Raw genomic sequence first — 26,134 nt, 5'->3', positions numbered from 1 at the left:
GAAACTATCATCAATAAAAACACCAGTTCCAGGCACTAATTTGTGGGAATGTCACTAAACCCCATGGCATCTATGAAATAAAAATGTTGGAACAGGACAGAGCTCATTTCTTTCATCTTGTCACAAGGTTCACTCCTGAGAGATACTACTGTAACTTCCTTCAGAAAACTTCCCCTTAGTCAGCCACACAAGCACCTCTAGGTAATTTGTTCCAACACCTAACAAATCTCCTAGGAAAGCTTTCCCTAAAATGGTGCTAAGTCATCTGGTCTTTAAAACCAGTAAAAACTTTCTTCAGTGGACACAAAAGTCACCAACCCTTCTGAAAGTTTTCAAATGCATGAAAAGTTGCTATAATGCTCCTCTCCCTGCTCTCACTGCCTTTCGGTCTGAGTAAACCCAGTTCTTCCAATGTTGCACAAGGCTTTTGTTGTTTAGACTCTATTAGTTCTTTGGGACTTGTCATTTCACTCTCACACCATCAAATCAGTGAAGAAACACAGTGGTTAGGGAAGTCTCATCTGCTCAAAATCTAATTAATTTACATTGAAAAGCACCATTTTTATTCATGGCCTTTTTGATTTCTACCCTGTTTTGCACATTACCTTTTGTTCTTTGTAAAAAACCAAACTGTCAAAAAGCAGAACTATAAGACAAAGTTGTAACAAACTACCACCAATTCTGAAAATAAAAAGAACATTTGATCTTTAAATTGAGTTCTGTTTGTATACTACCATATGGCCTTTGCTAAAATGTCAGAATAAAATACCTTAATTGATAGGATAACAAATTACAGAAGGTAATGCACAAGTTACTCTGCCATACAGATACTAAACAAAAAAAGGAAATCCTGAATTCAAAGATGGAAAAAGTTACAATTTTATTTATTTTTTACATTAAAATCAATAAAGCAGTCATTCTACAAATTCTTACCAACAAAAGTTTGTAGGCTAAGACCCCCACCTAAATACACACATACATGAACACTGAGTTGCTTGTGATTAACATTATTTGGAAAAAAGCAATGAGAAACAAATTCAGTCCTTAAAACTAAGGCGAGCCAATATTTTAACAAGTACACACAGGTCTATCAAAAGGAAAGAATTTGGAAAAAACATCTGTGCATCTTACTGAAACTCTTCAATTTATTTCTACAACTCATTTTAACCGAATACCAAAGTTCATCCTGAGGTTCCTAAAGGTCCAATTATTTCTGCAGTCTAAAATTAAACAAAACTTTTAACTCTAAGAAATATCCAGCAGCACAGCAGACTGTAGACCTAAGAACTGAGGAATGTTAGTATTCCCAAATAGCCATAACAATTTTGTTAAAAATAAATACGGACACTGTTCCAGTTTTGGAATTAGTTAATTTCTTGCAGAATTTTTAATAGGTAACAAATATGGAAAAATAACTAAAGTCCTGCATTTTGAATGGAAGAAAAAAAAAATCTCAAAATAAAACTGATGAGAGTACACAACCAGTCTTTTATTTATATATCTAACATTTGGAGTGTGGGCTAACAGGGAAGAACTGTTCCTTCTCAGAACAGCTCAAAAGGGCATAGAAAAATTTTCCCCATTTGGATGGCATGCCCATCTCCATTTATTTCCACAGGAGGTGGCATGCTGTCCTTCCAGATTTAGGAAAACCAAAAACCAAAACACGACTTGACACAAAAAAAAAATAAAAATCCCCACACATCCCAGTTAGGACACCAGTTACTATCACCATTCTCCTCACCACAGGCACCTCTACCCAACCCTCTTGGCTCAACCCTGTCCTGTCCTGCCTATGGTCTCTCCCAGTCTCAGAGGAGAGGCAGCGATCCACTGAAGTGTTATTACTCAGAGGAGGAAAAGAAATTAACCACAGTTTCTTTGGTTCCAGGTCTGGTAGGTTTTTTGTTAACATTTTTATTGTGTACATCAGTTGGCTTTGTTTTTCCTGAGTCTGAGTCAACATAAAACAACACAAAAATGAAGCAATTCGGGTGCAGCTTGCTAACAGAATGCAGGGACTCCTATTAAGTAATTGTAATACATATTCTTATTTGCATGCCCTGTCCACAATAAGCCTAGGAACCCATAGTTTCTGGGTGACAGGTTTTTTGTGAAGTAGCAAGGAGCACTGCAGACTTTATCACTGCTGCTGACTGCATTTTTATCTCTCAACTGTGCCCAGTAGTCCCTGGTTTAACAATACAAAAAAGCCACTTTTAATCCTACATTTTCACAATATGCTGTACAAAGAACAAAACCTAGCTATTTTATGCCCAGATTCAGAAAAATAACTGCTAGTTAGGAATATGCTTATGCTAACTAGCATGTCTTCCATCTCTTTCTTCCCTACTTTGGCCCTAAAATATCCTGTTTTAACCACTGTCCTCGATTTAAACTATATGATCAGCTTCGTGAACAAACCTTTTATTCTACTACACGGCAGTTTCCAATAATGTAATAATACGAAGAAGAACTCCAAAATAATATGGAGTCAGACTCGCTGGATTATATAGCCTAGACTCTGTAGTTCAATTTGAAAAGTAAAACAATCTTTAAAACCCCATTAATTGTGCTCTGGACAGAAGCATCCTACCTGTGAGGCTGACAGTGGTAAAGACACTGCTAGTGCTTCTTTTGCAGTAGCCCCTCTAAAAAACACTCATCAAGGAGTACCCACTATAAAACCTATACTCAACAAAATGAGTAAGTCCCTTGCACAAGGCTTGTATCTCATAGATTTTGCCTATATGCATTCAGAATTCATGTTTTGGAGTTATATATTTTATACAGTTGATCTCTTATGTCACAACTTTACTGACCATAAGTGTTCCTTGTACTATTTCAGTTTTAGGTTTGTCAGACAGAAACCAATCCCCCCTCAAAAAAAACCCTACAACCACAAAGGAAATTTAAAAAAAAAAAAAAAGAAAGGGCAAAACAAACTCTTCTCACTTCATTTCAAAGTTTTACCAAGCCTAACAATTCATCATCTGTTTCCCACTTACTGATCTTCCTGTCAATAGGCTGGGTTACTTGCAGTATTTGCTTTCTATGTAGACAAAACTTAGTTGCATTCTTGGACAGTGGGAGGTATATGCAGAAGCAGACAAATCAGGAGCACAAATCTGTAAAGAAAAAGAAAACATAAAACCACCACTTTGTAACTGGCTCAGAACCATCATTTTCTTAAATCTAACATTTAAATATAGCGATTACAGATTTTCTCACTCTAGCTAATCCTTTACTGTTATCTTCTGCAGTTGCAGTGAGAAAAATTACTAATTTTTTAAGTTTGATCTTAACAGCGTTTTTACCCGGGCCTTTACCGGCACTGTACTCATAGCTAGTCCCAGTGACTAATATCACATGACTGTAAACTTTGATGGGCTACTGATTTTTGTAAACGCTTGGATACCTGCTGTGGGGGAAGGTTTGTGTCTTTTATAATTTTGGTTAATTTTTTTTACAATATATTCAGCTCAGGTGCTGCCACATACAATGTTCATAAGGAACTCACACTTTACATCTATTCAGTCACAAATATAGACGCTCTATGAAATTCAAAGTATTTAAACAAGTAGAAGAGGATTCCTTTTTGTGTTTCCATTGATTATTGCAAAGCAAAGACCGCTATCTATGAACTAACACAGAAGCTCTTATATCAGTTAAGTCACACAGTACAGTGAATTATGCGTCATAATATTAAAACCTATCTCCAGCTACCTAACCAAAACACAGGGTATGACACAAAGGAAGGTGAAGTTAGGGGATGAGTGGATAGACTGGGGCACATGCTTGTTAGAAGTGAATGTTTATACATAAAATATCAGCAGAAATCATCTATCAAAGATGCCTTTGGCAGTTCAGCAGTATCTGTAGGGAGTAGATCTCTAGCAGTGGGCTCAGGGTGCAACCCTGAAACCTGGATCATGCCTTTGGTTTTTCAGAACACTAGATGTCTAATAAGAATGGACCTCATAACAGGCTCCTGACTATAACACATTTCAAGTTTTAATTAGGCAGGCCCTTAAACAGAAGATAAAAGCCACCTTCATTAAAAGGGATGTAATTTAGATGAAAGACTGAACTAGATATGAGCAAGTAAAAACCTCATCTCCAGCATAAGAGCATTTAGCACATTGGTTGAGAGTGAATTTGAAGTGAGTATTTTTCTAAAAACTATTGTGGAAACTAATGATAGCAAGGTCTTAGTGGCATGCAGCATTTTCACCCTAAAGTTATATAAGCATGAGCTTTTGTTTTTCCTCTTGGTTTAACAAACACTCCAGCAGAAATGCTGTGAACTGCTGCATCTTCCCAAGGAGAATTTTCCTAGTGTGGAATGATCCTTTATGTATTCATCCATATCCTCAAATGCAAGATTGTGGATTTCAGTTTTATATTTATGTAGTTTTATCTGCCTCAAACAGAAGAGAGAATAATCATTCCTGAAAGCATTACATAATACAACCTGAAGAGCCAGACACAGCCATATTGATTTGTTTGTTTGGGGTTTTTTAAAAGAATACACTTAAGAGAACCATTTCTACTCCTAGAAAAGTATGGTGAAATAGTATTACAGGAGCAACTTCCACGTGGGAAAATAAATCTTACACATTTCAGTAAAATTAACAATTGCATTTTTAGTGCTTGCAACTCCATCTTACAAGTACTCTCAAAACAGAACCTCTTGCTGATGCTTCCTAAACTGCACACCTGAATTGTGGATCATTACATCAGCCAAACAATAGTTAAGAGTGAGAAAATATATGACACCAGAATAGCAATAATGTTTTGGTATCTACATGATCCAGCCACACTGACCTCCAAAATCCAGCATAGCTCCATAACACAGGGATTTCTAAGGAATGATATATACTTCTCTATAGAAACCATGAGGCAAAAAAACAAAATACAAACCCTTATAATATCTCAGGAACTTTCTTTTAGCCATACACAGTCAGTGTTATTTTCCACTTCGTAACCCCCCGACCCTGCCCCCTTAAACCACAAGATGCCAGGTAGGATAAGCCACGGAGAGCAAAATTTAGCAGGACGTACCAGTATGCTGTAGCATGAAATATTTTTACAGTCCAAGGTCCAAGACATACAGCAAAACAAGCTGCCACTACTGGTTACTACACTCTTTATACTTCTTTCCCTACATGAAGGGATAGATCACCTTCCTCCAAATGTGGGTTCATAACACTGCTACTTTCATTTTTTAAAAAAAAATCACTCAGGATAACTCCTACAATGGCACATTGTCTTAAATGGAAGGGCAGTACAGGGTTACAATAATTTTATGTGGCTTTTCCACATTAACATATTCCTGATGATTCCCTTATTCTCTCTTGCTTTTCCTACTACTGGTTACATACGCTGACTGGATCATCATTAAATGGGAAGCTGTTTGGGGCAAGGTTCTCTTTTTCATGGTTATGTACACAATATAGTAACATAACTGCACTATTTTATTTTTTTTTATTCTGGTACGTGTTAAAGGACATTTTGTCTCAAGGAAGTGATATTATTAACTACAAGGACAAAATCTTGCACAGTATGTTCCTTTTGTAACATTACTTTACAGAAGGAAAAGGAGGGAAAAATACTAGGAGGGAGCATAAACATCATTAACTTACAGTAAATTGTCACCTCCAGGTACAACAACAGTGGACAACCTGACAAGAAAGAACAGCATTAAGTTTAGCACACAATTCACTAAGTGCATGAAATGAAAGCAATTGTTTTGCTTTTAAAAAAAAAAAAAAACAAAACAACAAAACCACAAAAAACCCAAATGCCATGCAGAAACAGCAAAATTACATTTCTTATGGAAGTCCAACAGCTTTGAGTACCAATTAGGTGATATCCACTTTCCACTGAACAGTCCTATGGGAAGTAGTTTACTTAACTGTATCCAAAAGTAAGACAGGACAAAGTAAAAGCACACTAGCTTACCAAATGAATTACAATGCCTTTTTTCTTTTTCCTGTGGAAAACAACTGGTCCTAAATCCAAATTATTTGTAAAGAGATGCTGCTACTTTAGCCATGTACACGCACTGTTCATAGATAGATTGAGAATCTTCACTGACAATACTGAACACCAATATACTGATTCAAAGACATACTGCCAGCTGTTAGCTAACTTTACTTTGAAGAGAGTATGGAAAAAAGTAAGTACTTAAATGATTTCTGTAAACCAACTTTCTGAAATTACCTATTGTCCCAAGTTGCCTACGTAACATAAGGTTAAGCCAGCTAAACTCAAGCTTTTCCAGCAGTGTGTCACGACAATCAACTGGACACAGGACCCTCTTTACTTTCTGTAAACACTACAGCTTACCAGATATTTAGATTAACTGTAGAGAAATGAAATAGTGAGACTGAAAGGGCTGATGAGGAATACCTGCCCCTCCTGTCAAGAAAAAGAGGGTATTTGGAAAATTTTTCATTTAAAAGGAAAAAAAAAAAATTGTCAGTGTTAGTGGAACTCACTGCTATAGAAAGTCACAGAAACAAGAATCTATAAATGTGTAAAGGTGGAACAGGTATTTTCAAAACACATCTAGAGGAATCAAAATTATAATTTATTTTTTTTAAAGATACCAAGCTTTAAAGATTTGTTGAAGCTCTGAAGTGTAAGAACCAAGAATAGGCTTCTTGCCAAGAGAGAATGGAGATTATGGCATCTGCCCCAAAATAAGTTCCTCTGCAGCCTTCGCTGTTTGTAACTGTCAGGATCAAAGTACGGAACAAGATGGATGTTAGTACTAACCCATGTTGTTAGTTCTTGGATAAGCCTTCCTACATGCAACAAACAATTTCAAAATACTATTTTTAACAGAATGCCTAGTCCTAACATTCTCAGCTTCATTCAACATATAAACCACCAACACCATACAACACAGCCTGTTTCAAATTTTGGCAAAGATTTCAGAAGAACATGATTTGTTCAGCTGCTGGCAGGTATTTAAATACAGAAAACTGTTCAGAACTGCAGAAGTCCTTAGACTTCTCAAAGAAACCGCAACATGATTTTTTCCACTTCCCAAGAGTAAGTTACTGATGGTACTTATACAGAGTCTATACTCTATGATGCTAACTAAATCATAGAAGAATTCCATTCAGACTTGGACAGCAGATAGCTCTTGAAGCCTATAACTGGTAAGGCAGCACTACAGAAATAAACCAAAAAAAGAAAAAATCTCAAGTCTCCGTTGGGGCATATTAACAGCAGCAAGCCAGTTAGTGAATGCTGTATTTTTGCATTCCACTGCCCAGTTACAGAAAAAAAAAAAAATTATGGATTTCTACTTTAATAAAGCATTAAGACTAAAATTCAGAAATACTAAAAAATGCTCAGCAAAGAGACCAATAGCCTGATTTTCCAGAGCTGTAGAAAACTCATGCCTTCCACCACCTTCCACTGGTTCCACTACAACATGGAGTCTTTGGAAAATTCAGGAACCTTGCATGGCACAGAGCAACAACTATCAGTCTGAAAGAACTAATAAATCTCACCCTGTCCACTCTAAGCCTCCCACTTACCACCCAGCAGGCTGAGTTGTGTTTAATATGAAAGAGTACTTGACAGATGACACCTATGTATTTTCCAGCAGAGGAGTGAACAGACTCCAAGCAGTGTAATTTATCTGAAATTACCTTGATTCCAGGCATGCTTTTCTTAATGTGTTTAGGAAGAACATACTTTTCTTTACGAAACATTCATATCAAAGGAAATTACAAATCTTCACATTAAAGCACATTTCCAGACTGGATGTTGCCAAAAGGGTTCATGAGCATTCTATTTTCTCTGTTTCACAAAACATGTCATACATTTATAATTTTTCTAAAGCAGCATCACAAATTAATTTGACCTGTTTCTAAAAGATCTAAAAAGACACAGATTTCAAATGGTATAAAGTGACATTCCCAAGCCAGAGAACTATCAAAATGCTCTTTCCAAAAAAACTGAAAGTGTAAAACTGTCACCATAAGATAAAAAAGCTAAGCAAGTGATCTGCAGTAATTTCATGTGCTAGAAATTTCATAGGTGAGATGGACATAACACACAAGAAAGACACTGAGGTGCTGGAGTGTGTCCAAAGGGCAGCAAAGCTGGTAAAGGGTCTTGAGAACAAGTCCTGTGAGGAACAGCTGAGGGAACTGGGCTTGTTTAGCCTGAAGAAGGCTCAGGGGAGACCTCATCAGTCTCTACAACTACCTGAAAAGAGGTTGTAGGGAGGTGGGTCTCTTCACCCAAGTAAGAAGCGATAGGATGAGAGGAAATGCCCTCAAGTTGTGCCAGGGGAGGTTTAGATTGGATATCAGGAAAAAATTATTCACCAAAAGGGTGGTCAAGCATTGGAACAGGCTGCCCAGGGAAGTGGTTGAGACACCATCCCTGGAGGTATTTAAAAGATGTGTAGATGTGGCACTTAGGGACATGGTTTAGCAATAGACTTGGCAGTGCTAGTTTAATAGTCAGACTCGATCTTATGAGTCTTTTCCAATCTAAATGATCCCATGATAATAAAGGCACGTGAAACCACCTAGTGTTTTAAGAAATTATTTTGCTCTGAATAGACAGTCTTTGCTTTCCTATAGCTCACAACTCAGTCAATATTATCATTATCCCTCACTGCAAGGTAATAACAATGAATTGCAGGAGTCCACAGTCTAAGAACCCAATTTTAAGCAATGAATTCCAAGAACCTGCTCTAACAACGATAACTGCAAGAGGCCCCAAACCTGTGTGGAGCAACCTCAGAAGCCATGCGGGTCTGAAGCTCACCTAATTCATGGATAGCAAAAGCTGTTTCCCTTTGAGCTTCTATTTCTACTAAAGCCTTTTAGCAACCCTGATAAAAGAAGCAGCAAGGGCTTCGCCTTACTTGTTTGCAACCTCTCCATTCCTTAATTCCCCTCCTCTCTGTTGCAATCCACTTTGCACTCCAGCAACCCCTTCCCTCCTGCCCAAATACCACCTTTCCTCCTGAAACTATGACTTTGGGAAGAAAGTTTTAAGAATAAATGCATCACCTCCAAGAACAAGAAATTGGCAGGCTCATAAAAAGAATCTCTAGACTGGCCCAAGTCATACCTTCAGAATGCATTGGTTACACTGCTGTCCTCCACGGCTTAAGTTTAGAAAGGAAAATTAAAAATAAGAATATATACAGTAATGTTAGTCCAAGCGAATTCTTTGTATGTAGTTTCTACAACAAATGCAGGACTGATCTCACAAACAAGTCTGCTTTAATACAACACATCTAATCCAGGAGCACCTAGACACTGAATGTGACTGAGGAACTATGGAGAAGGGGGCGGGGGGAAGGAGAAGAAAAAAATTGAATAAAGGAAGAGAAGTTATATTCCAAGGCAAGCCAACTTTAAGATTGCATGGGGAAAGAAAAAAACCTCACTACATGCATTTGCTAGTATTTCAGTGCTTGCCTTAGTGAACATATGCTTTTAATGTAACCTCTGAAATGCCGTTTTAACAGTAGCCATGCATATAAGAGAAACAGAAAGGGGCAAGCTCTTAAGACGATTCTCCTCTCAACCATACTGACAAGGAATCTTTCTTCCTTTCAGGTAATCACCTTCGCAACACTTGTAACAACTTTGCATTCCCAAAAGCTGTAATAGCTTATTAAAATTTTCAGTGGCTTTATCAGTGAAGAGAACTGTCAAGACACATGCAGTCATAACACTGCATGTATACCCAAACCTCACATCCTTAGAAATAAAACTAAAAAGCCTTAAATACTCAGTTTTAGGAGAATTAAAATAGTAAAGCACATTTTCCTGCAAGTTTTCTTATTGTGTTTCGCATCTAAAAAGTACAAACATTGGTTGAAGATCTTCCTGTAGTTCTGGTATTCCTGCATGCTTTCTCTTACGTGAATTCTCTTGTGTACAATAAATATGAGATTGCATTAGAGCTTTTTTTCCTCAATTGTCGAGGCACTTGCAGGTAGTCAACCACCTATGCTTCTACCTTCTCCTTACTAGTCTTTCTTTCCAACTTTTGGAGAGAGAGAACAGCAAGCCTACAGGAGTCAGAGCTTGTTTTTCTCCCATTCTTGATGGCCAACTGCCAAAAGCTATCCCAAAAACAGTTCTTCAAAGGTCACAAATATTCCCCAATCAGGAATAATCTTGGCAATATTTTTCTGCCGTATTCTAGGAAGCACACGTAAATCAGAGGTTTTCCGAAGTACAGAATTTGACCACATTGGGTTGATTTCAAGACAAGTATCAAACAACAGCACCTGATAAACACGGCAAACTACATCAGGTTACAATCACATGGTAAAAGTACCAGGGTCACTTAGTAGTCACACCTATGGACACAGGTAGCCATCTTTCCTTAACCCCACTGTAAGAAAGCAGCTGTACCATTCTAGATAGCACTCTTTAAATCCATCGATCAACCGACCAACTTGAGGCAGACAGCTGCCAGGTCAAACTTTGGGAAAAATGGCTAAGATGTGACAAAGCAAAATGCAAAATGGATTGTGTCAGTCTGGGAACGTGAGACTTTAACTACAATGTGTAGCAATGGTAACTTTAACAGTTAAGCCTGGGTTGTTGTTGTTTTTTTTTTCTACATCAGGAAATCAGACAGCCAAGTTCTCACTGCATCATTAAAAATACCTTTAAGGCACATTTAAAACATAGCCACAACGACCTATAATGTATTTCAATAGAAATAAACCAAACTAATGTACCTCCAGACTAAATAATAAGACTGTCACCATATTGTAACCCAACCTCTCTCTGGAGCCAGCCTCGATCTTTTTCTTCTCTTAAAACCTGGAAATTTTGATATTAATTGGATGGTGACGCCTGAGCACTTGGTAACACACTGGAATTCCGATAAATAAAAATAAGTTATTTTGCACATTAGAAAAATCAGCATCACTTCACACACGCTCCACAGCACCCGGAACTACCTGCAGCGCTGCCCGCTCCCGGTGCCGGCTCCCCCGCGCCCTTAACCCCCTCGGCCTGGCTCGACCCCGGTGCTGCCCAAGAGCCGCGGCCGGGAAGGCGGCAGCGCTGCCCCGCCGAGGCCGCGCACAGAGCCGGCCCCCCCGCCGCGCCCGGCATCGGCCTTCGCAGCCAGGACCCGGGGCCGGGGCCGGGGCCCGGCCCCGCCCCAAGGTGACCGCCCTGCGGCCCCGCTGGCAGCCGCTGCCCTCAGGCCGCGCTCCACCGCCCCAGCCTCCCCTAGAGGCTGCCCCGCAGCCGGCCCACCCTGCGCCGCCACAGCCGCACCGCTGCGGCCCTTGCCGCCCAGCACCTCCCGCCCCTCACTCTCGTTGCACCACCCCTCCCCACCGCGATCCCTACGCCGCCGGGGGAAATAGTCCCCTCTCCCAGTCGCTGCGGGAGCCTGGCGGCGAGGCCCTGACAGATATCGGCGCGGCCGGAATCCTTCCGCCGCGCCGCCGGGGCTCCGCCGGCATCCACGCCCCCTCGGCTAGATCCGGCCGGGCCGGCGCGGAGGGATTCCCGGGGGCTGCGCGGCGCCGGGGGAGGGGGGAGCGCGGGAAGGCGGGGGGCGGTGTGAGGGGGGAGGAGGTGCCGGCGCCGCGGCGGCCCGAGGGGGGGGCGGGGAGGGGGCAACATGGCGGCTCCGTATTAACTTCCCCCCCTCAGCAGCCCGCGCTGCCGCCGCTCTCCCCCGCTCCCCCCCCAAGCCCTGACATGCCGGGCATGATGGAGAAGGGAGCGGAGCTCCTGGGGGGCAAGAGCCGGGCAGCCCCCAACGGCACCAAGAGCAGCAGCCCCTCCAACGGGCACTACTCGGAGCCGGAGAGCGGCGGCGGTGACAGTGGTGACGAGCACGGTGCGAGCTCTGGGGCCGGCCCCGGGCCGCCCCGCCAGCGGGGGGAGGGGGGTGGCGGAGGCGGCGGGAGGGGCGCTGAGCCGAGCCGCGCCGCCTCCCGCTTCCCCGCGCCGGTGTCGGGGCCGCCGCCGCTGCCGTTCCTCCGCCGCGCGTACTGCGGCGGGCCGGGCCGGGCCGCCCTGTGTGTGGGGCGCGGGGGAGGAGGGGGGGGCGGGAGCGCGCGGCGCGGCCCCGCGGCTGCCGGGCGGCCCCGCGGTGCTTAACGATGGGGAGTGTCTCCCGGGAGCCGCCGCCGCCGCCGTCCCCATTGTTCCGCTGAAATAAACTCCCCCTTCCGCCTCCGGCCCCCTCCCCGGCGGCCGTCGGGGCTTAATCCGCGGCGGCGGCGGGCGGGGTGGCGGGGGGGGGGGAGGTGGCTTATTCCGCACGGCCGCGGCGAGGCGGCGGGGGCTCCCGGGCGGCGCGTCCGCCAGCCCGCCCGCCACACGGCGGTAGCCTGGGACGGCGCCCGCCCGGGGACACCCGAGCCGTTAATTTCTCTCCCCCCTTTACGTTGCAGATGTAGGAATGAGGGTCGGAGCGGAATACCAGGCGCGCATTCCTGACTTCGAGCCCGGTAAATCGCTTCTCGGCTGCAACCTGACATCTTGCCGCCACCGTTCCCGAGGCGGGAGGGCTGGGCTGGGGGCCGGGGGGCTCGGCACGGCGCTCTCCCGGCGGCAGCCGCGGGGCTGGATTTATTTTGCTTTTGAGCCTTTGTGTCGGCGATCCGGTGGCGGCGGCGGGAGGCTGGCAGGGGCAGCATCAGCTCCGGGCGCCTGCGGGCGGGGGGGCACCGCGCCGGGAAATTCTCACTTCATTATCAGCCCTGCTATGTGTATTCGGCGGGAGGCGACGAGGCAGAAAAAGCTTGAATGCTTTTTAGGGTTGGTTGGGTGGTTTGGTTTTTGTTGTGGGGTTTGTTTTTTTTTTTTTCTTTCCTTAAACCGTACCGCATATCATGTCTATTAAAAAGGTGATTTAAAAATCTGTGTCGGGGGGTGATGGGTGTTGTGGGGCAGGGGTGGGAAGTGATGCGCCCTGCCGGAAGCAGAGCAGCCCTGGCTGCGTGCTGGAGGCGCTGGGTGGGAGATGCGCTTGGTGGGAAACTCCTGCCCCTGGTTTTGTGTGCTGTAGTAGCCTCGCTAGCCCCGCTGTTGCAGGCTGAGCTGCTCTCCACCGCCCTTCTCACCCCCACCATCACCCCCCAGCCCCGCCCCGGGGAATACGGGGTGGGCTTGCATAGCCTGGCACCCGGTTTTAGCAAGTTAATTGCTAGAATGCTCTTTTGCATTGCTACACTGAGCAGTGCGACCGTAGGAGCGTTTGTCAGTTTTGCTGTAGTGGCCAGATGAAGCCTATCTACTTTCCTGTTCTCCAAACAGGCTCCATTGGTGTCAGATGATTTCCTACCGGAAGAGGATTGGGCCAGAGCTTCTCACATAGTGCCTCCTAAAGCTGGAGCGAGCCCCGCTTGATGGGCGCAAGTCCCCACAGGCCAAAGAAAAGGCCGGGGGAAAGAAAGGGGGAGGGTGGGATTAAATGGATGCATGATCTTGGCATAAGGGAATGCCTTTCCCCTAGGAAGGAGCGTGTAGTCTAAGTCTCTTTGTTAATAAGACTAACCATTTACACCCTTTATTTTCACATTACCTGCATAAAAATAAATAAAAATGATCATTTCTAACGTGCAGCCTGGGCTTGTTTTTCCTACAGGCCGCTTAAATTAGAAAAACACATAGTGTTTGCTTTTATTTTGATTAAAAAAACTCTTTGCCCCTTGTAGGACAACCGAGGCTCTGTGATTTCAATTTTGTGAACTATATATGCAATAGTACCATTGCATTTGTAACTACAGAACTAATCTTACACTTTCTCGTAACCAGACTTTTAGAGCTCCTAAGTGTTCCTGAGGGTTTGGAATTCAACTGATGCTCCTTTCCCCAGTAACAGATTTGTATATACTTACCCCTTCATCAATTTCCTTAATGATCGAAATCTTTCTTTAATAAGTCTTGTATAAGAGGCATAATGTATAGTATTGTTCTTGTTAGTATGTGTATTTTGATTACTAGGGCAAGAAGATACTTTTTTTTTAACACCTAAGTCTTAGAAAATAATAAAAAAAAATCCATAAAGCATAGAAGTATAATACATGCTTACCATGTTAGCAGATTGGTTTTCTGAACAGATCTTAGCAAGATCTCATGCTTTTATCTTTGGTTTTTGGGTTTGGTTTTTTTTTTTGTTGGCGGGGCGGGTCTGACGACTCTTGAGGCATCATTTCTTAGAGGTGAAAGTAATGCTGGACAAAAAGCTGTGCTCTTATAGCTAAACTTAGAATATTTTTTTTATTTTTTTTTTTTTTAGCGAATGATGTAACGGTAACTCCATCATACTTACAGGTTTGCATGTATGGACATAGGCACTGTGTCCAATTAAGTAACTTTAATGCTGTTTCTTTTTGAAATTCTTTTAATGCATTTTTTTTTTTGAAGGGTTTACCAGGTATGTTAGAACGTGTGTTTATTTAACAGTACTTTGAGTGCTGGGGTTTTAACCCCCTTAAAACAAATAGGTGGGAGAAGGGGATGAATGATAGATGAAACTAGATGGAGGTCCAAGATACAAAGTCAACCCTCTGGTACACACATAGAATACCAAAATGAGTAGAATAAATACCAGTCCTTTGACCTCATCTAGCCCATGTTGAAAAATGTTCATGGGCAGTGCTCTGCAAGAATACATTGAGGAGCAAAACGTTCATGATGAAAGTTGTGATGGTAGTGAACGTTTTTCTTTAACCTGAGTTTGTGTATAAAATAAGAAATTTTTAAAGGAAAAGTACATGACTGTTTGTTGGTGTCTATTGGAAGAAGTGGATTGTGGTTGAAAGCAACAATTAGGAGTTGGTTTAAACGTGTTCTTACCCTGTCCTCCACCACCCCCTTTTTACAAGCAGACCTTCAGACAGAGCTGTAAGGGAAATAACATTTTTAATTGTCACTAGACAGATAAACTTTCTCACCGCAAAAAAAAAAAAAAAATAATAAAATAAAAACCCTAAATTTCCTTACCTGATTTACAGATTTAAAAAATCTCCTGCACTTCAGATTTTTGTTACTTCCTACTAGTTTTCCTACAGTACTTTATATTCTTGGGGTGAAATTGTTTCTGCTTGCGCTTTCTGACCCAGCTATAGTTGTAGCAGGATATTACAAAGCTGGTATCCTTAGTTTGTGTGTTGTTTGTATTCTCTTGAATGTGTAGTGGAGGATGCCATCCCTGTAGATGCACCATATTCTGTCATCCTCACATGAGATAACTGCTAGAGAAGTTTTATTCTACTCGGATTTGGACTTCCCAAAGGTTTTAGTATGAATTTTGCCTACTTAATGCTGAAATACTTATTACTTTCTTCTCAGGGATGGGGAGTGCTGTCAGAAAGAATGTTTTATACCTTTAAAGGTCTTATGGAATCTATTTCTGTGTGTATTCTTATAACTTTCCTTGCTCCAGTCTTCCTATATGAAAACAGGCTTTCTTCACTTTAAATTATTAAATGGCGTGGTGAAGTATATAAAATTTTCTATTCCATGCCATCTGTCCTCACATTCCCTGATTATTTTTTTTGTTTATTTTTACCTATTTATTTTTAAGATTTCCAGCCCTTTATTTTAGGCATTTAGTTGTTCTTCCTGTTAGCCTCTATGTTTCTGTTCCTACTCTCAAAGCTTAGTGTTAAGCAGATGATGGTAGTACTTCATATGCTGGAAGCAAATATACTTCTAAATTGTCATGCTGCCCCACAATGCCCTTATTAAGTGGTATATGCTTCCAGATTTTCATTTTATTCTCAGGACTCGCAGTTGTGTACAGAACAGCACCACCCACGTGTACCTAACTTCTAATGCTAAGATGAAATTTAGGAAGTGTCAGTTTGCTGCTACAGTTTCTCTGTTCTGGAAGCAGTGGAGAGTGCCTGTTGGTCATCTTCAGCTAGCCCTGTTTTCTAAGTGGTGTTCGCAGAGCAGTGCAGCAGCTGAAGCACAGAAACCTCTTCCCAAGTGGCTTGAATGTGGGGTTTGGACAGGGGGAGACTTGTTATATTTGAGACGTAGCTCATGGTCTTTTTCTTACTGGCTTACAACTCTGCTCTTCTAACATGCTTCAGTTAATGCGTTGCCTGGTATTTCCAGCCACTGTCCTTAATGAGAGTGGATCTTGCAGATAAAGATCATGTTGCCCTTGAGGTGCAACACAGCTTTTTTGGGGGAAGAGTGCTGCTCACGTGAATACTTGAGGCACAAAGGACAAGAAGCCATTATAAAGGTAGATCATGGTCCTGCATATGGAGATGGAGGGATCCCTGTATGGTCATCCTGTGCTGAGGATAGGATGTCTTCCTTTGAGCTACTTGTATGCATCCCACCCTTCCTTTGTCATCCTTGCCTGCCTTTTGGCAGTGTGAAGATGCCACCTGAAGGGAAACAGTTGTCTGATTCCTGCTGGGGAAGCAGCACTGCTTTGAAAAAGGGTCTTCTGGTGAGAGCTGCTTGTTAGCATGAGGGTGGCCCCTCAGTAGGGAAGTGTCACTGCATACATGATGGTGCAAATGATAGGACTCAGACTAAGTTTTTTCACTTCAGTACTTGAATACTCAATACTTGATAATATCCGTGACATCCACTGGTCTGCAGGTGTCTGTCTGTCTGAGGTATACTCAAGTTTAGACATTCCTTGCTCACAACCTGGGATTCTGATGCATTCTCTAGTGGTGCTGTTTTCACCTCATCTCTTAATTAAAGAGCGGAGTACAGAGTAGTGGTCATTTACTTGTGATAAAAACCCGAGTGGATGAGAGAAATGCTGTGCCTGTAACATGGTTGCATTACTTTTCATGAAATATTGCATTCCTAATGACTAAAAAAGACATCCTTTTTTTGTTCTAAAGTAGAATGTTATATTAAGGCATTTGTTCTTACATACCAGAACCATTTCAGAGTTTAGTACTGCCTGTGCCTTGAAACTGGTGCTTTATGAACATGTATGTACATTTTTGACTTGTTACAGAGGTCTTGGTGCTTTTAGGTTATCTGTCTTACACATAAAATTTTGGAGGAGGGATGAGTTTTTAGTTTCTGTAATTAATTGGTTTTCAAGTTCACAGTCATGTATCTAAAGATTGTAAAGATGATAGCAAATACAAAACACTGCCAACCACCAACCTAAAGAGGGAAGAGCAACAAAACATAGTACATAATTAGAAAGCAGCAAGTTGTTCTCTTTTTCCAAACATTGATTTGTTTTGCTTTGATTCCTTCAACAAGATGTAGAATCTAAATATAAAGTGTGGAAGTTAAAATGGAGTGAAAAGTTATTTGTTCCACTGAATAAAAAATTCTGTCCTCCAAGAAGGATGCAAGAAAAGCTCCTCTGAGGGTGATTCCTCAAGGAATTCATACTGACATGAGCATAAATGCTACAATTGCTGAGCCATGTCTTAGCAAAATAAACTGTTGTAAACAAATAGATTGTAAGAAGCTTTACGTAGTAGCATGCATTTGTAAAATATTAATGAAAAGTAACTATCAGTTAATGTTTTTCCAGTATTGTAGAATTTCCTTTTACATTGTTTTTAAAAATCAAAGGCTGATTTTAGTGCTTTGCACAAAGTTGCATCAGTGTTGCTCTGTCCTGAACAGTTTAGACAGCTTAGGTAACTTGGACTGCTCCCCTTGCTACATTGAGGTGGAGGTGAGGTACCAATGAACGAACCAAAACAAAAAAAAAAGATTACTTTTACACCTAGTTACTTTCTACAGCTACACAGTTTGGTTGGCTGTGAATATCAAAAATTACATGGCTATGAAAATCAGAACTAGAGAGGGAGGTGAACAGAATTGTTTCTGGCATAGTTGTTAGTACAGTCCCTTGTTGAAAGCATCAGGGATGGTGACTGTGTTCCACCCTCTATCTCTGTTTTGTGGAAGCCTAACTTAAGACAGTAGGTCCTGATACTACTATAATAGCCATAAATGTTAGAGTACTAATAGATAAACATAACTTCTGGAGAACTGTTCCAGCACAAGTACTTTAAATTTTGTACCCATGTCAACTTTAGCAATGTGCTTTAGTGCTCCAATTGTGGTAATCAGGATCCTGTCTCACTATAGAATCGTAGAATGGTTTGGGTTGGAAGGTATATGAAGACCATTTAGTTCCAACCCCTCCACCACAGGCAGCGACAACCTCCACTAGACCAGGTTGCTCAAAGCCCCGTCCAGCCTGGCCTTGAGCACTTCCAGGGATGGGGCATCCACAGCTTCTCTGGGAAACATGTTACAGTGTTTCACCACCTTCATAGTTATGACTGAACCTCATAAGAGTAGCATTCAAATTCAGCTATTTGAAGTCTTACGGAAATAATATGGAATTAATGATTTTTTTTCCATTCCCTTAGTAGCAGGGCTGTATTCTTAATGTGGTTGAATTCTACGTACTGTGTGAGTTGTTCTGTGAATAGCTGTTGCCTAGATCATATTCATCAATACTGAGACTTACTCGTTTTCTTACAGGTGCCACAAAATACACTGATAAAGATAATGGAGGGATGCTTGTATGGTCTCCGTATCATAATATTCCAGATGCCAAGTGTAAGTTCTTCCCTGCTTTAGAATTTGGATGCTTAAATATAACTAAATAATTGTTTCTGATGTGCCTGTTTGCTCTTTATTTTACACACACTGAAACTGAAAATCAGTAAATTAAACACAAAACTTCTCATTACTTTTTTATTATTATTTAGAGAACGCTGGGGAAAGGCAAGATCACCTTCTCTTATAGTTAAGTCTTTGTTTCAAATCACATTGCCTGTGTTGTAGCATCATTGGTGTCTGTGAAACCTTTAGTTATTAATAGAAGAATAAAACATCTAAACATGAAGAACTTGCTGCTCTAAATTTCTAGGAGAAGAAGTTGCAGTGGATAAATTCAGAAAAGATGTGTTGAGGCCCAAATTAAGTGGAAATTATTACTGTTTCCTTATCAATAACTAAGCATTTTCTCCCTTCAGAAGTGACCTGAAATACAGGAGTCGTCTGACTAATGTGATCAGTTATCTGTTTAATCTAGTTTAAACCTGCGTGCTGCGCTAGAATTCCCCATATGTAATACAGGGGAGTAAACTTTGAGTATGCAGTCATGAGAACCTGGTTCTCAAGACAATTTCTACCCAATACCAGTAGTTAGAGGTTTGTGTCCCTCTGTTTGAAGGAGTATACCTTTTACTACTGCAGGACAGTTAGAAACACTCTACAGCTATGATTTTTAAACACTTTCTTCATTCCTTTAAAGTACAATTCACTCTTTGCTGCAACAGTTCATGGCAAGGACATCCCTAGTCCATTTGAATAATAAGGATATAATTATTTCCTGTTCTCAATCATGCTTCCTTTGAACTACATTTAGTTGCAACTTGATTGTGAACTATATAAGGTGAATGGGAAGAGTTTGTTTCTTTTAAAAAAAATAACCACTGAAGATCAAAACTGCAGAACAATTAGAAAATTATGGAAAGTGTTCCACTCAAAGCTGGCTCTAGTATTGTCAACTTATTTTAAAATGTTGTTGGTGAATTTGATGACCTAATCATTGAATTTTCATATTCTCTGTTGAAAACTGTCTGCATGCCATGGTTAAAATTACTGTTGGTCAGTGAAAACTGTATTAATATCAAGGATATGCATAATCATCGATCTAGGATCTCTTTACATTAATTTTTAACATGTTTGGGAATAAGAACAGTAGAAGTAGTTCAAATTAAAATTAACCCAGGTGCCTAGAGACTTTCCACAGTGTGTCTGTATTCTTAGGAGTGGGTTCCAAGAAGACATGGCCTTTCAATCACCAGATAGTCTCTGATTTAAATAACTATATGATGAGCCTCTATGGCTTTGTTGTAGTAAAAATGTGAAAGTAAGTATCTTTTTCACTGAAAATTAGCTTGTGTCAAAAGTTTATAAAATTAAATGTTGGATTAAAGACAGTAGGCTTGTTATTGATAAAGCTATGAATATATTTAATGTTTTGGGGGACCTGGTAAAGCATGGGAAGACTGTTTTTCCATGTTAGATGGCTAAATCTGTGTCAATTTACAGCAGAACTAAAAGTACTGAAGAATTAATTCTGATGTTACTTTGTTACAGTGGATGAATATATAGCAATAGCAAAGGAAAAACATGGATACAATGTGGAACAGGTAAGTGCTATAAAATTAGAGTGCTCATTTAAAGGACTTTTTTTTATATAAAAGTATAACACAACTCTTTTTTTTTTTCCCTTGGTTACCATTAATTAACGCTGTTTCTCTTCAGGCACGGCAGCAAACACTGCAGTTAAATGGATCTGCATACAGTTGTGGTCTGGATTCTCTGCAAAAGATTGAGCTCTTTGTTTTCATGACATGCTCAGCTTGTAATGTGCACTTTTGAAAGGTTTGGTATGTTTCTTGATACACTGGGCATGTCATGCAATTGTGTGTGTATATTTAGCTAAAGAATTTCTTAGGAAAGCAGCTTACAAATTTGATGTTTAATATTAGAATTCAAATATGGTGCAATTTTGAACCATTAATTGTGATAGGGTCCACACTGAAAAGGTTTCTGGCATATTTAAAAAAAAAAAAAAAAGAAAGAAAAAAAGGCAGACCAACTTTGAGTGTTTTTTGCAGAGGCAGGAAAACAGAAAAGAATTTTATATTCAAGAGTCATGAGTTCACTTTTTTAATCTTTAGTCACCATCCCATAAAAAGTACAGGATAAAGCTTCGCTGGTCTGCACTTAGTTCTATTGCATTTTTCTTCGGAAATTAACCAATTTACATAAAAAGTTACCTATTGCAAAAAAATACTTGGTGTACAAGTCGAAACAAGTTGTATGATCAAATTTTGGAGGATGGAAGCTCATAATAGGAAGGACTTGCTAGTCAGCTGCTATCTGAAAAAGAGGCTACCAACTCTATGTCCAGAATGTCCAGAATACCTGCAGTTCAGTCATGTTTGTTTATGGCTTGGCTTTTGTTAGGGGAGAGAGGGAACTGAGGGATCTCAAAATTTTCAAAACAACTTTTGGTACAAAATATCTGTAGACTGTTCACAATTTAATAGAAATTATGTCTGCAAGAGGTGCTTGTCACTTGCCAGTTTAACAAGAAAAGAGGTTTGCCATGTCCACGTTGTTAGAAGATGTGAAAGCAGGGGTTTGGAGAGCTGATGAACAACTGGTGATCATGTCCGCACTGTGTGGTTGAAACTGAGTGGAATATGTTTCCCAATTCCCGTGCCAGACTTGGCGTCAAATCTGTCATTGATTCTGTGGCAGAAAGTCTATAATCAGCATAAAATTTTTTAAGAATATCGAGAAATGAAATTATGTAAGAAAGTATATTTAAATTTCCATTCCTTACTAGGTGCACATGACATGGAAGTGGCCGTGCTGTTATTTGTGGATTGGAGAGTTGTAGAAAGACCACTTTCACTTTGAACTTTCAGACTTGCATTTTGGATGTTCCTCTGGCTGCTGAAAAGTATTTTTATTTTCTTTTTTGAGTGGGCTGGTATAAAGGCCTGAAGTCCTATAAGGAACTGTGTAGGTGAAACATGCTTGTAAAGGAAGAAAGCGGGTCAGATTGGAGCCTATCAGCCTAGTTCATGCTGCTTCAGAATGACTGCTGCCATGCCAACCTTAAATTGCCTAGCTTTCATACCTTTAATAAAGTACAGATGTGCCCACTCTTCATATAGTCTCCAAAGAGAATTTTGTAACCTATAGTACATAGCCAATAAAACTGTAAATACATTTTGAGAAGATTGTCAATTTTTATTTTAAATAAATTAATTTCTGGTTTTTAATTTAACTTGTCTCAACATTTTAGAAAGTTGACTAAATCCAAAAAGGAACTATTTCTTTTCAAAGGCTCTCGGCATGTTGTTCTGGCATAAACACAATATTGAGAAGTCCCTTGCGGATCTCCCTAACTTCACTCCTTTCCCTGATGAATGGACAGTTGAAGATAAAGTCCTATTTGAACAAGCATTTAGCTTCCACGGAAAGAGCTTTCACAGGATCCAGCAAATGGTAAAGTAATATTTAAATTAGAAGCATTAAACAGTTCAGATCTACTAAGAACAAAGGCTCCTGTTGGGGCTAAAATTTCATGTTGATTTTTGTGTAAGAGCTTCAGGAACAACTTTGAATGTAAGATTTATTTAATTTCATCATGTCTCTTGGACCTATAGCTTTTTCACTCTAATAAAAAAAGCCTCTCCTCCCACATTGCCCTTTGAAAAAATATGTATACAAAATACATCCCTCCTTTCCATCTCATCTATGCATTTAAAATATTTGGGTAAAGGTGGTTGTAAGTAGAGCAGAATTATAATCCTGGGTGGAATTTTAATTTTAAAAAGTATTAATATGTTAATGAATTCTTCTAGCTTCCAGACAAGACTATTGCAAGCCTTGTAAAATATTACTATTCTTGGAAAAAAACTCGCTCTAGGACAAGTTTGATGGATCGGCAAGCTCGAAAGCTAGCTAATAGAAATAATCAAGGTGACAGGTAAGTTTTATATTCTTAAGCTAACCATAGGCTGAAGTCTTTCTAGGTAGAGGTGTCAGAGTAATTTCCAGCCGTTATGTGTCAACGTTAACCATGGTTTTAGGTTTGAACATTGGTGGTGGTGGTCTCTGCTTTTAGCATGGGGTTTGGTACCTGCGCTTTAAGAACTATATCACTCCATTCATAACACACTTTAATGCTTTAGCAGGTAATGGTAAAAACAAGGGTTTAAAGAAACTTGCCTGGGAACGTGGTTTAGAAATAATGCTTTATCTGAAAAGTCTAACCCTATATGATTGTGTGGGGAGCAGTGTGTTTTGTGGGTGTGGGGGTTTTCTTTGTTTTTTGTTGTTTGGGATTTTTTTGGACTAGAATGAAATTAAAATTGAAAGCTCAACCACTGTAAAGAGCTGTAGCAATTGGAATGCCCAAGTACTGTTTTATAACAAAACTTTCTATGAAATCTTACTTAGGAGACTTAGAACCACTATCAGGAAAAAAGAATTAGAGCTTAAAATAGCTTTAAATTGTCTTGGATAAAGGGAATGACGTTTCCCCTAGTTACTATGAAATTAAAATTATATTGCACTGAGTATACTTGAGTATTAATTTGCACTTTTAAAAAGTGTTTTAATACGTTGAATGTATAAGTAACATAATCATGTTTATATTGGAAAGCGTGATTACACATCTACATAGAACTGCCTAACTAGAGCAAAAGGGTATATTTAATTATATGTTATTGAAAAGAACACCTGAAATCTAAAATTTGTCTGCTTACTTAGTGACCCTATAGCTGAAAATTACAGAAGAGAATCAATTTGCTTCTAACAAGCATTTTGGGGTGCTTTTTTAATAACTAGAAAATTTTTTGTGGGTTTTTACATACTTTTGTTCAGAAATTATATTGTGTGAATGACTGGATTGGACTCGACTAAGCTAACTTGTTTTTCAACCTTTTCTCTTTGATTTAATTGAGCAGATTTCATTCACTTCCCTCAAATTGCTAGATCTTGAGCACTTTGGTGAAAAAGCAGTACTGTGTTTTCCCATCTTATATTGTCCCCTTTTGCTCCCCACAGACTTCAACAAGGGTTTATTCATCCACCTGGTGCAGTGGTTTGAAAATTGATCTATTAAAACTAACGTGGCAGATGAAAGGTTATTTCTGGCCTTGGTATAGTTGACCTTGTAAGCGTTCATGCTGGCACAGGTAGTTGAATTTAAGAAAGGTGACACCAAATTTTTTGGCAGCAGTACCAGGACTACTTAAAGTCGTTTTGAAACTACAGTTTAGGGTTGCTTGTTTATCATAATAATTAAATTTAATAAAGGAAATATGTTTCTAACAGCTCTCTTTTGAAAAATATAAATAACTTTGAGATGCCATATACTTAGAGGAGATATTTTAGATAAAGCTGTCTTACTCAGATACTTATTTATATCTGGAGTTAAAAAAAAATAGATAAAATGACCAGCTGCTTATAATCTGTCCTCAGTGATGATGATGTAGAAGAAGCTCATCCAATGGATGGAAATGATAGTGATTATGATCCCAAAAAAGAAGCCAAAAAGGAGGTAACAGATTGCTTAATGGTGAATGTCAGTTTGTTTGTTTTCCGTGAATGTGTTACTATGAAGAATATGACTTGTAGTAAAGAGGTTTAGCTTGCAGCCTGGCTGAAATCACAAGGCTTTTAGGTGATCAAGATCTTCACAACTTCTGACTGAAACAAAATTTTGTTGTATTTTTTTTGCCGTTCTGTGGGCATAATGCATCTCACTACTTTTATTATATCTTGAGAGATCCTCAAGTTTTGTAAGAGATGTATGCTGTCACTACCTGGTAAAACAACATTCCCCTTGCCTCTGTTTGTGAATGTGTTTACAGTTTTACAGGTTGTGAATTACTGAATCAAAATGTTTTCTTTGCATTTAAAATTAAATGACGTTTTTTCCAAGAATAACTTTTTTTGTTCTTTCACAGCCACAGTTGGGTTATGCATTTCAACTAATACATGGCTTTATTGAGACACTGTCTACTAATGTAGAGAAAAACATTTTTGTCTTCTCTAATCAGCACTTACTAATACCTTTACAGATAAGTGCTGTGTTTGGAGTATATTCAGGTTTTGCATTTTTGGGGGGTTCTTTTGGTAAATATTATTTATGAACAGGACTAGAAAAATACGGTTAAGTGTGTAAATGTTTGACTGTTTCCTTGATCAACTTAATGCATTTGTGATTTTTCTAAAATGGGATAGGTAATGTTTCTTGAGAATATGAGAGGAGAGGTAGTGCAAAACTTCAATGTTCCCATGAAGTGATATCTACAATTATTGGTAAAACTTCAGTTCTACCAAAAATGATATTGAGTAAGAGACTGATAGGTTCAGATTCCATTCTCAGCATTGCAGTGACCTTCAATGTATTGCTTAATCTAACTACCTCAGGGGAAAACCAAAAAGGATAATTATCATTACCCCACTTTGTGAAAGACTTTGAGATTTTAATTTATTTTTTTTTAACATGCCAGGGTATGGTTTTTTGGAGCTTGACATGGCACAAGGTCTAATAATGAACCTTTATTCTGCTGTGTAACAATGTTCATGCAATCTGTTGATTTGAGTTGCTGCCTAAAGCCACTTGTAAATAAGGGCTGTTTTGTTCAATTTACTTGGTTATTGTTTGAATCACTACACACAGTCCAGAATGAAGGTAGTGTGCTGATAGACTTCAGAAACAGGACAAATAATTTTGCAGTTTCTAATGAGCTGTTCGTATCTACATAAGATAATTTTGTGATCTAGTATTTCTAGTAGGATTTGTGTGCTTTCACTTCCTAAGCAAAATATAAACTGAGTAGGCTACTTGAATGCACAGAGCAATGGAGACTTTCTGTTACTAGATAAAACTAAAACAAGCCAAACACTTTAGCTTGGCAAGACAAAAGCTTGAGAGAATATTTTCACTTTAAATCCAGATTGGACAACTCCTATTTCATACTGAAAGAGCAATGCAGAACCAAAAAAACCAAATGGTGTAATTGGGCCAGAGGTAAACTTCACCTTAGTATTTTTTTTTTATGTCAGAGGTGTAAGGCTCTATATCAACTTTCCAAGGAAGAGCAAATATCTTAAGTGCTTATAAGATGGCCTCTGTGAAGTCTGTGGACTGGATTAAGATGTTACGTTAGCTGGGAAGAGAATGTGACAGAAGGTCAAGCATAGTAGAGCAAAATGCTGTTTGCTGATCTGTATTAATGCTACAGAACATAATAATAATGGCTGCTGCAATATTTTTTTTCTCTGCTGTGATTAGATGACCACCTCCTCTTAACCTGCATGATGCCAGCAGGGAGGAGCAGTAGGGAGCTGCCTGAAGTAGCAAAAAGCCCAAATTCTATCTCCGTTCTGGTACTAAGCATTGCTTTGAATTGGAATATCCTTGCAGGGAAAGTAATTTTGCTTCTCTGCTCCTGGTCTGTAGGGAACCTACCTGGTTGCTCTATGGGAGTCACGTACATACAGACTAGCTGTTGTGCAGCAATGCTCATGGAAGACACAGCTGAAATTTTTAGGTGTCCAAACGTATCAAAACAGCAGTT

General features: G+C 40.0%; 2 protein-coding genes across 22 annotated transcripts in view; one reads left to right on the top strand and one right to left on the bottom strand.

Moving 5' to 3' along the window:
* Nucleotides 1–863: 863 nt before the first annotated feature.
* On the bottom strand, nt 864–11,648 carry LOC130157403 (E3 ubiquitin-protein ligase DTX1-like). Of its 16 annotated transcripts, none has more exons than XR_008824849.1 (5): nt 11,358–11,648; nt 10,788–10,881; nt 5,646–5,684; nt 3,009–3,128; nt 864–2,191 (listed from the first exon to the last, which is right to left on the bottom strand). XR_008824849.1 is itself a non-coding variant. In XM_056356894.1 (4 exons), the coding sequence occupies exons 1-4, from the start codon at nt 11,646–11,648 to the stop codon at nt 3,115–3,117; spliced, it is 438 nt and encodes a 145-aa protein (XP_056212869.1). In that variant the 3' UTR covers nt 864–3,114. The 16 variants fall into 16 exon arrangements, 2 of the variants coding, with proteins under 2 accessions (XP_056212869.1, XP_056212870.1); XR_008824859.1 differs by adding an exon at nt 9,112–9,148 and having other exon boundaries at nt 864–3,128; nt 10,745–10,829; nt 11,370–11,519; XR_008824858.1 differs by adding an exon at nt 9,112–9,148 and having other exon boundaries at nt 864–3,128; nt 10,745–10,829; nt 11,358–11,517.
* Nucleotides 11,587–26,134, top strand: part of RCOR3 (REST corepressor 3) — a 27,478-nt gene continuing 12,930 nt past the window's right edge. For 2 of the 6 annotated variants that reach the window (XM_056356892.1, XM_056356887.1), the window contains exons 1-7: nt 11,587–11,868; nt 12,428–12,484; nt 18,486–18,563; nt 20,115–20,167; nt 21,882–22,043; nt 22,403–22,527; nt 24,027–24,123. In XM_056356892.1, coding sequence (XP_056212867.1) covers nt 11,727–11,868; nt 12,428–12,484; nt 18,486–18,563; nt 20,115–20,167; nt 21,882–22,043; nt 22,403–22,527; nt 24,027–24,123 — 714 coding nt within the window. In that variant the 5' untranslated portion in view covers nt 11,587–11,726. Of the gene's footprint in view, nt 11,869–12,427; nt 12,485–18,485; nt 18,564–20,114; nt 20,168–20,279; nt 20,408–21,881; nt 22,044–22,402; nt 22,528–24,026; nt 24,124–26,134 lie in introns of those variants that run through there. The other 4 variants (XM_056356893.1, XM_056356888.1, XM_056356891.1 and 1 more) reach the window with 4 other exon arrangements.

Source organism: Falco biarmicus, chromosome 12, assembly GCF_023638135.1.
Source record: "Falco biarmicus isolate bFalBia1 chromosome 12, bFalBia1.pri, whole genome shotgun sequence".
NCBI classification, from domain to species: domain Eukaryota; kingdom Metazoa; phylum Chordata; class Aves; order Falconiformes; family Falconidae; genus Falco; species Falco biarmicus.
Note: the sequence above shows the minus strand (reverse complement) of the source record. Positions and strands in the feature narration are given on the sequence as shown.